This window comes from Haematobia irritans, chromosome 2 (genome assembly GCF_050003625.1).
Source record: "Haematobia irritans isolate KBUSLIRL chromosome 2, ASM5000362v1, whole genome shotgun sequence".
In the NCBI taxonomy this organism is placed as follows: Eukaryota; Metazoa; Arthropoda; class Insecta; order Diptera; family Muscidae; genus Haematobia; species Haematobia irritans.
The window spans coordinates 7,879,751-7,893,380 of NC_134398.1; the positions used below are offsets into that span (position 1 = coordinate 7,879,751).

The 13,630-nt window shown below is 36.3% G+C and overlaps 1 protein-coding gene across 1 annotated transcript in view; it reads right to left on the bottom strand.

Moving 5' to 3' along the window:
• Positions 1 to 506: 506 nt before the first annotated feature.
• The window catches only part of LOC142223368 (uncharacterized), a 102,390-nt gene continuing 89,266 nt past the window's right edge, over positions 507 to 13,630 (bottom strand). Inside the window, exons 2-5 of the mRNA XM_075293256.1 lie at positions 2,039 to 4,900; positions 1,837 to 1,974; positions 1,570 to 1,777; positions 507 to 1,501 (exon numbers count right to left, since the gene is read on the bottom strand). Of these exons, the coding sequence (XP_075149371.1) occupies positions 1,191 to 1,501; positions 1,570 to 1,777; positions 1,837 to 1,974; positions 2,039 to 4,900 (3,519 nt within the window). The 3' untranslated portion in view covers positions 507 to 1,190. The remainder of the gene's footprint in view (positions 1,502 to 1,569; positions 1,778 to 1,836; positions 1,975 to 2,038; positions 4,901 to 13,630) is intronic.

The following is a 13,630-nucleotide window of genomic DNA, read 5'->3' on the forward strand; positions in this document are numbered from 1 at the left end:
TCGAAATCGCGGCAAAACGGCCCCATATGAAGAAGAAACAAGTATTGTTCGACCAAGACAACGCACCGTGCCACAAGTCATTGAGAACGATGGCAAAAATTCATGAATTGGGCTTCGAATTGCTTCCCCACCCACCGTATTCTACAGATCTGTCCCCCAGCGACTTTTTCTTGTTCTCAGACCTCAAAAGGATGCTCGCAGGGAAAAAATTTGGCTGCAATGAAGAGGTGATCGCCGAAACTGAGGCATATTTTGAGGCAAAACCGAAGGAGTACTACGAAAATGGTATCAACAAATTGGAAGGTCGTTATAATCGTTGAATCGCTCTTGAAAAAAATGCGTTTTTCTTTGTGAAACCGGGGACTTATCAGCCAACCTGTTATCATATTAATTTTGTCATTCTGTTCAATGCTATCTTAAGGTTCTAGGTACAGTAATTCTCATCCGATTTGAAATCGGACCCAAGTTTTTTTCCCCCGGCCTTTTTTAAGTAATGTGTCATACTATTATTTATTTATTTATACAGTTTTTATATTTATTGGGTTTTGTTATAAAAATTTACAATTTTCGAATTATATAAAAAAATCTTACAAAATAATAACTTATAATAAACAATGGGTGTATTTTTTTTTTATAAAAAAAATATAAAAAATATTTTCTAATAAAATTTTGTTGGACGAATTTCGTAGTAAAAAAAGAAGGGGAAAATTTTATTTCCAAAAAATAAATAATATTAAACTAATAATAGAAAATATTACAGTTCTAAATGTTGTGGGGGTAATAATTTGCAAAAGCTTTACATTCAACAATACTTTCTTTTTTATACATGACTTTCAAAGCTTTTGCCTATCGATGAAATAAAAAAGAGAAAAAATAACAAAAGCAATTCATTTAATATAAATTGTGATGTTTTATGGAAGCACCTAATGATTTTGTTGTTTGTTCTCAATTAAAAGCTCTAAAGCTTTCTTTCTATTTTCCATTGGAAGAGCACCTTGTCCCATTCTTTTTTGTAAGTAACTGGCAAGATTTTTTTTATTGTTAATTGTTAGTGTCGATTTGTTTGATTTTTTTTTTTGTAAATTTTCGTTTCGTTGTATATTTTTTTTTCTATAAAACAGCTTATTGAATAGAACTTAGAGTATATTTATAAAACTTTTTTCTAAGACCAAAAAAAAAAAGCTTTAAGCTCACGCCAGCGCTCCATCCAAAGCATGGATAACACCATTTGTAGCTGGAATATTCGAGGTGATCATTTGGGCATCATTTACTTTGATTTTACCCGCCGATGTCTTTTGCAATATCACTGTCTTGCCGGTGAGTAGGGAATCCTTGACCTGATAGAATCTCATGCCAGCTGAGAATAGAGTACCAGAGACTATATGTTTCATGGCAAATTCTTCGGCAGCTTCTTTATCGGTGGTAAGCTTTTCCAAAGTATCCGATTCAAGGTCACTGAAACTCTTGTCCACCGGGGCAAAGACGGTATAGGTTTTTATGCCTGAAAATGAAACAGAAAAAAAATCAATCAAAAATCCATTATACCACCCTTAGTTTAATGTCTAATACCTTTACTTTGTAATTTCTCTGAAAGCCCAGAGGTATATAAAATCTTCAGGAAGGTGGAGAAACGATTCTCTCTATCCGATTGCAAAGTTTGAAGCAGGTCTCCCACAGGCAGAGGGAACATAACACGATCCACAGCATGGGCTATACCTTGGGGTATTTTGATATCCTTTTTGTTCAATACAACCATGGCTCCATTAATGGTGGTTAACTGTAAAGAAAAAGCTTTAAGCTCTCTTTCTCTCTTTTAAATATCTTCGAAAAACTTACAGTTACATCATTCCATTCCTGATCATGCATATTGTATTGATTGACTCGCAATTGGGTTCCAGCCAAAGACACTCCGGTCATCTCATCTTGTAAAGTGGCAATATCAAAAGCTCCAGGGATTACATGATGCAATAAAAGCTTTAGGGAATGAGGAAAGGAAAAAGCTTAATTTTTAGTTTATGTTTCCTCCATTCATACTTACTCCACTCAATAGTCTGGGATTGGCTTTGAATTTCTCTTCAGCCCTTTCGGGTCCTCCCAGTTGAACCAAGAGATTTTTGAAAGCTTTATCCGTAGGCACAAAGACGGTATAGGGTCCAGTTTCATTTAAAATGGTATCCAAACCAGATTGTTTCAAATATTTGGCCATGGCGAAGAGACCATTGGATTTCAAAATTTGTATAAGGTCATCACTTGCACTGGTTTCCGAGGCCACAGGAGCTGCACTGCTTAAGGCCAAAGAGACAGCGGGCTGGCTTGATACCTCCGAAGCTTTCTCTTTATTCTCAGTTTCTTCCACCAAGGTATCGCTATATTGGCTAGACTGTTGTTGTTGCTGTTGCTGTTCAATATTGGCTACGCTTTCTTGATATTGCTCTGTAATTGGCTCATAAGTGGAAGAGACTCCATATTCCGAACCTGTGGGAACTGATGTATAGCGTGATGATGCAGTGGGCCTATAATGATCATAGTGTCTGGTACTCGAAGATCTTTGAATATATGGCGTCTGGGTAGTGGTCGATTGATGATAGGCTGCTGTGGTCCTTGAGTTATAATGATGCCTATAGGTTGTAGCCCTGGTGGCAGCTGCTGCTGCAGGTCTTGGCGTGGTGGTCGTGGTTGTGGTGGTGGTTGTTGTGGTCGTGGTACTTGTCACTGGCCTCTTTGTGGTCTTCACAATGTTACCAGATTCAATTTCCACAATTTCATCATTGGGCAAAGTGAGGCGAGTCACCGAGGGGGGCAATTTAATCTCTCCATTACGTATACGCTCCAAAATACTCTCAACTTCTGCTCCAGTCTGCTTGGTTTCCTTCTCTCCATTGGCTTTCACACCTTGAATCTTGAAACTGCCATCAGCCTGTTCTTCCAAATAGACATAGGTGGCCTTTTTCTTGGGTGGCAAAGTGGGAGCTGGTTTAGGTTGACTCTTGGGTTTCGAGGAACTTAAACCTTCAATTTCGTAACCATCGGGAATAAGACCACGCTTGGCCAACTCCTCCAGGGATGGGGGTTCATCAGAGTCTGATTGTATAACGGCGGTACTGGCTATGCTATTGACACCACTGGATACTCCCTCTACACTTCCTCCATAGAGAGAAGCCAAACTTGAGAGGTCTACGCCACCTGGTAGATTTTGCGTATCTAACGATTCTTCGGGATTGGGGGATCTTAGGATTTGAACCTTACCTCCTCCGGGCAATACCAGATCTTTCTTGGTTTCCGGAGCCACATCCCTTAGGCTTAATTTACCACCTGGACCAATTTCAATATTCTGATCACCACCAAACAAACTCTGCAATTGATCGTGGGTATAGGACTGTTGACCCTTGACTAAATTGGGATCTGTGGTACGTATGACTTGGACACGCTCACCATTGGGCAAAACCAAATCCATTTCCTCATAGGTCTTATTGCCCAATTCCTTTTGGGGAGTTTCGGCCAAAGCAGCTTTCAATTGTTTCAGTAACTCATCACGGCCGAAAGTCTTTACCGGTTTCTTGGATGAGGTCTTTTGGCCATATTTGCCCAATTCAGCTTTCAATTGGCCATAAACATTCTTGGAATTGGTTTTCGTTGGAGGAGCTGGTGGGGTGGCAGTTGTGGTGGTAGTGGTAGTTGTTGTAGTTGTGGTAGTAGGATGTTCCTGGTAGTATTTCTGAACAGCTGAGGCGAAAGAGGGTAGTTCAGCTTCTCCCACCGGGCGACTACGGTTGGGAACATAGTTCACTGATGATTGGTGGGTCTGATAGACTTGCTGCTGCTGTTGTTGGCCTCCAATGATTGTGGGTAAGACTTGCTGTTTGATATTCTGCTGTTTGGCCAGGAATTCGGCATGTTGCTGCTTGACCTTATTCTGGGACTTCTCATATTGCTTCTGGACGAATTGCTCATGCTTCTGTATGATCTTTTGTTTGTATTCTTGATCGGGCGAGGATCCTTGGCGTAGATCAGGGAAGACTTGGGGACCAAATTGTTGTTGTTGCTGTTGTTGTTGTTGGAGCTGAGATTGTTGCTGCTGTTGTTGTTGGGCAAATGTGGTGGTCCTTAGATTGGGGAATATATTCGGCACTGGTAATCCTAGATTGGGAGTTAAGGCGAATTGTTGATTCTGTTGGGGTTGAGGCAATTTCTGCTGAGTCTGTGGAGCAAATGTTTGCTGGGTTGTCTGCAAAGTCGACTGTTGGAAGAATTGGGGGACTGTGGAGAATGGTTGCTGAGGAGCCGCATGGGTTTGGAATGTCGGCACCGGAGCCGGAATGGGAAGTTTCTGTTGAGTTTGTGGTAAAATCTGAGGACCTATGGCAAAATTGGAATTGGCTTGCTGTTGATAGGCTTCATTGGGTAAAGTGGAATATTGAGGTTGTTGAAGAGTTCCCGCTTGACTCTGGAAGGGTTTGTTGTTATACGATCTTTGTGGTGGACCCTGTTGAGGTCCCAACGATTGACTGGCAAAATTACGCAGAGCCAAGAAATTCTGTTGATGCAAATCCTGTTGTTGATGATGTGGAGCTTGAGCCTGAGCCTGCTGAGGATGTTGGAATTGATGTGGCTGTTGTGGCTGATATTGCTGTTGGTGCGGTGAATGAATTTGATTTTGAGCCGATCGTTGGAATTGTTGATTTTGATTGTTGGCCGTAATATAGTGACCAGTTTGTCCATTTACCGGCCCAGTAGGTGGGAACCGTAATCTCTGCTGTTGCGTCAAGGGAATTTCTACACTGGGTGATTGTTGTAGGAATAGACCTTGATTTTGTCTTGGTTGAGTATGATGTTGATGGACATCACTTAAGATGTGTTGTTGGACATTCAATTGTCGGCGAAATTGATTGTTGAATGGCGGCTGCAATGATAGTGGGAAAACAGACAAAGAAATGTAAACATTATTAAGACTTCAAGTGATGGCATAATATCCTAAGGCTGTGTAGGTGTGCGTAATGCTACCTCTAATCAATGTCAATTCGTAGAGTATTTATTGGCCTAAGGGAACGTGAAATAAGATCCACTTAATAACACTACGCAACAATTATGTTTTGTGGCTGAGATCGGAAATATAATTTCATGGGAATTTACTAAATTTATTTTAAAAATGTTAGGAAATTATATTAGAAATTTATTTAAATTTTAAAATCGATGATATCTTTACGTTTGAAGTGGGGCCCTGTCGACTAATCGACTTCTAGTCAATGGACGGAGTGTTTGTCCCTTTAAATATAAATTTCCATTGTATACATTCAGGCGTTTTTAAAAGTAACCCAAGGCTGCATAAATATTGAGCTAAAAGTCGCCTCAAATTAGTTAGTAACAATTATATACGGCCGTAAGTTCGGCCAGGCCGAAGCTTATGTAGAAACTTCTACTCAAAACTGTCATCCACAATCGAATTACTTGGGTTGCGGTAACACTTGCCGATGACAAGGTATCTTAAAACATCCTAACACCGTCTTCTAAATTGCAAGGTAGTCCATACGTGGTATATATTAAACTAAAAAAGGCCGATTAAATACGTATATAATTATGTTTGACAAAATTTTTTATAGAAATAAAATTTTGACAAAAGTTTCTATAGAAATAAAAATTTTACAACATTTTCTATAGAAGTAAAATTTGGACAACATTTTCTATAGAAATAAAATTTTGATAAAATTTTTTATAGAAATAAAATTTGACAAAATTTTATATAGAAATAAAATTTTGACAAAATTTTCTCTAGAACAAAAATGTTGACAAAATTTTCTATAAAAATAAAATTTTGACAAAATTTTTTATAGAAATAAAATTTTGGTAGATTATTTTTGGCTCGAGTGGCAACCATGATTATGAACCGATATGGACCAATTTTCGCATGTTTGTTAGAGACCATATAAAGGGTGATTCTTTTGAGGTTAGGATTTTCATGCATTAGTATTTGACAGATCACGTGGGATTTCAGACATGGTGTCAAAGAGAAAGATGCTCAGTATGCTTTGACATTTCATAATGAATAGACTTACTAACGAGCAACGCTTGCAAATCATTGAATTTTATTACCAAAATCAGTGTTCGGTTCGAAATGTGTTTCGCGCTTTACGTCCGATTTATGGTCTACATAATCGACCAAGTGAGCAAACAATTAATGCGATTGTGACCAAGTTTCGCACTCAGTTTACTTTATTGGACATTAAACCAACCACACGAATGCGTACAGTGCGTACAGAAGAGAATATTGCGTCTGTTTCTGAGAGTGTTGCTGAAGACCGTGAAATGTCGATTCGTCGCCGTTCGCAGCAATTGGGTTTGTGTTATTCGACCACATGGAAGATTTTACGCAAAGATCTTGGTGTAAAACCGTATAAAATACAGCTCGTGCAAGAACTGAAGCCGAACGATCTGCTACAACGTCGAATTTTCAGTGAATGGGCCCTAGAAAAGTTGGCAGAAAATCCGCTTTTTTATCGACAAATTTTGTTCAGCGATGAGGCTCATTTCTGGTTGAATGGCTACGTAAATAAGCAAAATTGCCGCATTTGGAGTGAAGAGCAACCAGAAGCCGTTCAAGAACTGCCCATGCATCCCGAAAAATGCACTGTTTGGTGTGGTTTGTACGCTGGTGGAATCATTGGACCGTATTTTTTCAAAGATGCTGTTGGACGCAACGTTACGGTGAATGGCGATCGCTATCGTTCGATGCTAACAAACTTTTTGTTGCCAAAAATGGAAGAACTGAACTTGGTTGACATGTGGTTTCAACAAGATGGCGCTACATGCCACACAGCTCGCGATTCTATGGCCATTTTGAGGGAAAACTTCGGAGAACAATTCATCTCAATAAATGGACCGGTAAGTTGGCCACCAAGATCATGCGATTTGACGCCTTTAGACTATTTTTTGTGGGGCTACGTCAAGTCTAAAGTCTACAGAAATAAGCCAGCAACTATTCCAGCTTTGGAAGACAACATTTCCGAAGAAATTCGGGCTATTCCGGCCGAAATGCTCGATAAAGTTGCCCAAAATTGGACTTTCCGAATGGACCACCTAAGACGCAGCCGCGGTCAACATTTAAATGAAATTATCTTCAAAAAGTAAATGTCATGGACCAATCTAACGTTTCAAATAAAGAACCGATGAGATTTTGCAAATTTTATGCGTTTTTTTTAAAAAAAAGTTATCAAGCTCTTAACAAATCACCCTTTATTTGAAGGTGTCCGTCAACTCCTCGTGGACTACTTATTAATAAAGAGGAACTAAACTTTGTTTTTATACATTTTACTGTGTAATTTTTCACTATTTCCTCCTTATTTCATTTTACTGTCCCAACTCTAAAAAGAGTATAGTGCCCTTTCGTTATTTTTATGAAGACCCCTGATTTCTTTTAACGAACCAAGGAAAAAATTGTGCCCATAATGCCAAAATGATAAACAACACATGTCCACACATACATAAAATGCTGCTCTCAAGGTGAAAACAAATGCTGTTTGTTTTTCAAATGTCTATTCTCTTGGTTCCGAATGTCTATTCTTTTTATTCAAATTAAATAATATTAAGACTTAAGCATATCAAATTTTTGGCCTTATCATAAAACAGTTTTCCGAAACAACATACAAGCGGTTTCACAGAAATTGTTCTCTTTTGATTCTTTCACTGTGTTATGTTGATATCTTTCGTCAACTCTCCCGGTTTCCATCTCTATTTCTTTCTGTATACTCTCTGTCGCTTTGAATAAAATATCACAACATATGTATGTTTAGTCGAAATTTGTAAATTTATATATGTTTGCATTCACACATATGATTTTTATGAAACATTCATGTCCCAAACATAATATATTCTAACATATTAACATAGATGTCCCAAACATTTAGTGTTAGTTTAGGAACATTACATGTTTGCACTTAAATATATTGTGTTTTAAAATTGTGCCCGAAACACATTTTGTTTATATCGGAACATATGAAAAACATATTTTTCTAAGAGTGTAGAACATTTGGTCAACATTTTATTCATAAATAAATTTTAGTTTAAATTTTATCAAAATGTTGAAAATTGTGTTTGTTTTTTTATTTGTAGAGAAAATGTTGTCAAATTGCACACTTTTTTCAATTTTGTGGCACTTTTTAGATCATTTGCGAGACTGACAGAATATTTTATTTATAACATAATTTTTAATAAAATTGCATTCCCAACGTCTGTTATAACCCTGTAGGAATTTTTCGAACTCACTCAAAATTAAACTAACTTTTTACTAACTAATTTGAGGCGACTTTTAGCTCAATACTTATGCAGTCTTAAGTTACTTTTAAAAACGCTTGAATGTATACAATGAAAATTTATATTTAAAGGAAATTTTCAGAAAATTTACTTTAAATATGAAATTTTCTAAAAACAGGAAAGTTTGCTGAAATTTTATTATAAATATGAAATTTTCTGAAAATTTACTGTATTTTTTAAATACATATTACTATTCTCCGCAATCTCTACATAAACCCCTTTAGTTAAACGTTTTTCTAGACTCAATAAATAAATGTTGTCAAAACTTTATTTCTAGATATAATTTTTATTCCTAGGGGAAATGCAGAGGAGACACCCAGTCGCAGTTCTGAGGGCAGAGTTTTTGTGTGCTCTAATAAAATTATTAACACTTTTCCACTACCAATGTGCTTAATTTTAGAACCGCGTGAAAGTATGCGATGAACATTAATTTTCAAACCGCCTGAAAGTATGCAAATATATTTATGGTATTTAAAAATTCTAACAATAGGTCTGGAGCAGCATTACTGACTTACCACATAAATAGAAAATTTGAAACATTTTGCTTCGACGATACACGTTTTTATTTTGAAACTAAATTTCACACATTTATCATCATTGTGACATATGTTAATTTTCGACAATTTACAACGCACACATAATATTATATATAATATTAAATAAAATTTTATCCCTGCCACCCCTTAAAATTGAGACTATAACTGACGCGTTTTTGTGTGCTGTAATAAAATTATGAAGGCTTTTTCACTACCAATATGCTCACCTTTAGAAACGCCTGAAAGTATGCAAATATATTAATTGTATTTAAAGAATATAAGGAAACTCAGGAATTGCGAAAGCGCAATCCGGCTGAAATTTTAGTAATTAACAAAGGATAAAAAGTAAAACATAATAAAAATACAATATTATAATGCGTTCATAATTGCATTACTGATATAGAAAATTTGAACCATTTTTCTAGTTTTATATTAGCCTGATATCACTGAAGGCTGGTTTAATGTTCAAATTATTTAAACTGCATATTTACAATATTTATTCGAGCTTATTGGACAAGAATATTAAGGGAATTGATACTATGAAGTTATTGAAAAGAAAATTCCAGATACCCATCTATACAAATCTGACTATACACATGTTTCATCGCTGGCTAATTCGAATTCGCATGGCCTTTAGCGTAGATCTGGCTGTAGGATATGAATAATTTTGGGACTTATATGCTAATTGAAAGTACATACGAGAATTACTCTTCCCAAATTGAATTATTTTTCTCTGACGATACTGTTTATGTTGACACTAAATTGCACACTTTTTTCAATTTTGTGGCACTTTTTAGATCATTTGCGAGACTGACAGAATATTCTATTTATAACATAATTTTTATTAATTTTTTATCTGTTATAACCCTGTAGGAATTTCTCGAACTCACTCAACTAACTTTTTATATCCTCCACCATAGGATGGGGGGTATATTAACTTTGTCATTCCGTTTGTAATACATCGAAATATTGCTCTAAGACCCGATAAAGTATATATATTTTGGGTCGTGGTGAAATTCTGAGTCGATCTAAGTCCGTCCGTCTGTTTAAATCACGCTAACTTCCGAACGAAACAAGCTATCGACTTGAAACTTGGCACAACTAGTTGTTATTGATGTAGGTCGGAAGGTATTGGTCCACTTTTACGCATAGCCCCCATATAAACCGACGCTCAGATTTGGCTTGCGGAGCCTCTAAGAAAAGCAAATTTCATCCGATCCGGCTGAAATTTGGTACATGGTGTAGGTAAAGGGTGATTTGTTAAGAGCTTGATAACTTTTTTTTTAAAAAAAACGCATAAAATTTGCAAAATCTCATCGGTTCTTTATTTGAAACGTTAGATTGGTCCATGACATTTACTTTTTGAAGATAATTTCATTTAAATGTTGACCGCGGCTGCGTCTTAGGTGGTCCATTCGGAAAGTCCAATTTTGGGCAACTTTTTCGAGCATTTCGGCCGGAATAGCCCGAATTTCTTCGGAAATGTTGTCTTCCAAAGCTGGAATAGTTGCTGGCTTATTTCTGTAGACTTTAGACTTGACGTAGCCCCACAAAAAATAGTCTAAAGGCGTCAAATCGCATGATCTTGGTGGCCAACTTACCGGTCCATTTATTGAGATGAATTGTTCTCCGAAGTTTTCCCTCAAAATGGCCATAGAATCGCGAGCTGTGTGGCATGTAGCGCCATCTTGTTGAAACCACATGTCAACCAAGTTCAGTTCTTCCATTTTTGGCAACAAAAAGTTTGTTAGCATCGAACGATAGCGATCGCCATTCACCGTAACGTTGCGTCCAACAGCATCTTTGAAAAAATACGGTCCAATGATTCCACCAGCGTACAAACCACACCAAACAGTGCATTTTTCGGGATGCATGGGCAGTTCTTGAACGGCTTCTGGTTGCTCTTCACTCCAAATGCGGCAATTTTGCTTATTTACGTAGCCATTCAACCAGAAATGAGCCTCATCGCTGAACAAAATTTGTCGATAAAAAAGCGGATTTTCTGCCAACTTTTCTAGGGCCCATTCACTGAAAATTCGACGTTGTGGCTCGTTAGTAAGTCTATTCATGATGAAATGTCAAAGCATACTGAGCATCTTTCTCTTTGACACCATGTCTGAAATCCCACGTGATCTGTCAAATACTAATGCATGAAAATCCTAACCTCAAAAGAATCACCCTTTATAAAAGCGGGCATTAAGTTCGAGTTTTGCAGCTAAAACAATTTAAAAAGTTTATTTTTATGAATTTTTTATTTATGAATTTTTAAAGAAAAATAAAAGGTATTTTAGAGCGATGGTGTTAAATGCTAGTAAAAAACTGTTCACGCCTAAATAAATGTATGTTTATATTATAAAATTATATATGTATGTTTATACTCGACTCCACGTTCTTCTTTGAATTCCTTACAAATTTTAAAGTTTTGTACCAAAAACAGTTTTTTGTTACAAAATTGTTATTTTTGCAATAAAAACATAATATTTTATCAATTTCGTTTATATCAAGCACTGTTACTGACTATAAATCTTTAATAACCCACATTTCGAAGTTTCATTATAAAAATTTAATATAGTATAAATATAAATGTGTAAATTAAAAAAAAGAAAAGTGTTCGGTCGGAGCAGGGATTGAACCCACGACCCTTTGCATGCAAGGCAGACATGCTAACCACTGCTCCACGTGGCAAACAAATGTATGTTTCTGTTAAACAATGTTATGTTTGCATAGGCTCGTGGGCGCTGCAAACTATGCTATATAAATGTAACTTATAACGATAATTATCTGCTGGTGACCATAACAGCTACGTAGCCCAGTGGATAGTGGGTTGGCTTACAAACTGTATGGTTCTCGGTTCGATTCTCCGTGCAGGCGAAAGGTAAAATTTAAAAAATATATAAAAGTGAATAATTTCTTCGACATTATTTGTATTACAGAAAAAGGTGCCAAGAACTAAAATATTTCGTGGAAGCGAAAATTACAAGTATGTTAGGCAATGAGCACAATCGTCTTTGGGAAAAATTCTTCCAAGCATATAATATTTTTGGGCTCAAAATGCTTCCAAACATATAATATGTTCACATAAAACAAACATATTAATGTTTCGCCAGTATCCAATAATATATGTGCTTCCTGCAAAATATGTTTGGAACATATGTTAAAGAAGCGATTTTTTTTGAGGGTGTATAAAATTAAATTTTCCTATAAAAAAGAAAATTTTCTATAGACATGAAATTTTGAAAAAATTTTGACGAAATTTTCTATATAGTCAACGTCTTTAGGGGTAAGTTCTCCTCTTTTTTTAGAATTAATTGGAATTTTTTAGAATTTGTTTTTCTTTAACTTGTTGGTTAAAGTAAAAATATTTAAAATTTCGAAAAATTTGTAATTTAAGGGATATTTATACACCCAAATAAATGTTAGACGTGATCATAAAATAATAATGACACTTCTAAAAAAAAAATAATAAATCATTTCTTTCGAAGAAATATTTTTTTTATAATAACCACAAAAATTTTATCAAAATCTGCAAACTAAGATTTTTTTATTGGGTAGTTTTTTTTTTGGGGAAAATTTTCTTCAAATTTTGGTAGATTATTTTTGGCTCGAGTGGCAATCGTGTGTGTTGGTCATCTTCAAATCACTATCGAAGTGGCCCAATAATTCACACTTTGATTATTGCTATATTTCTTGTGAACCCCGTGATCATCATCTTTAGGACCTGGCTTAGGGCCACGTTGAGGCTTGTCAAACCAAGTTTTTCGATATCTATGGAATGAGCAGAGTCACTGTAGGCAACAGCCAAGCACTCTTCGATTTAGCTCCACTATTTATATACCGACATTTTTCTTTTCCCATCCTCTAGAATCTTCTTACTCTCCAACTTAAGCAAGCGGCAAAATCAAATATAACCCTCCCATCTGGCTGAATTTTCGATAGGTTTAAAGTCAGCACTGGCATTTCCTTTGAGCATTAGCCTTTGGGACACTTTTACCTCTACGGATATTTTAAACACACCACCAAAAGTCAGTCCCATGACTCTAAAACTGTTATACCCTTTCCGACCCATAAAGGGTTAAGGTAAATATTGTTGTAGGCTTCTATACATACCCTTAGCTGGTTCGATCTCCCATTAGGGCATTTAGTTTTATGTAGGCAGGGCACTTAGTAGGATTAGGGCACTTAGTTTTATGTAGGCAGTTATATCTTGAAACCACACCCCATTATGACCAATCTCCGGAATGTAACATGTTAACCAGTGTAATTAACCCTATCGTTAACAGAATAACCTAAAAATAACATTGCAATAAGTTGGCATAATTTTGCACATTGCGATGATCAAGCACTCACTACAACTTCCATGAAGATTTGGTCAATCAACATTATGACCAACATAATCACTTGAAGTGGATGGTTGCATCATTCACAGTGGTGGGGATGTTAGAGATATGGAGGCCATCAAATGATAATATTTGCTAATCATGGGCGATCAACAACTAACTGACAGAGGAAGAGCAAAAAGAAAAAAACAAAAACGAAAGAAAATATAATGACATCAACTGAACGTGGTGATCAAAATGTAGATGATGGTGGTGGTCAGTGTGGCGTCAATGAATGATCATTGTTCCCCTCACCATTTCCCAGAGATTGACATGCATTTCAGCAGGTTTTCTTTGTTCATCACTCACTAATGGCATAGCTGCTACTGCTGCCACACACTCAAATTGAAGTCATTCATAAAATGTCCAGCATACAAAAAAAGTCCAAAACTAATGTGACCACTTAGAAATCAT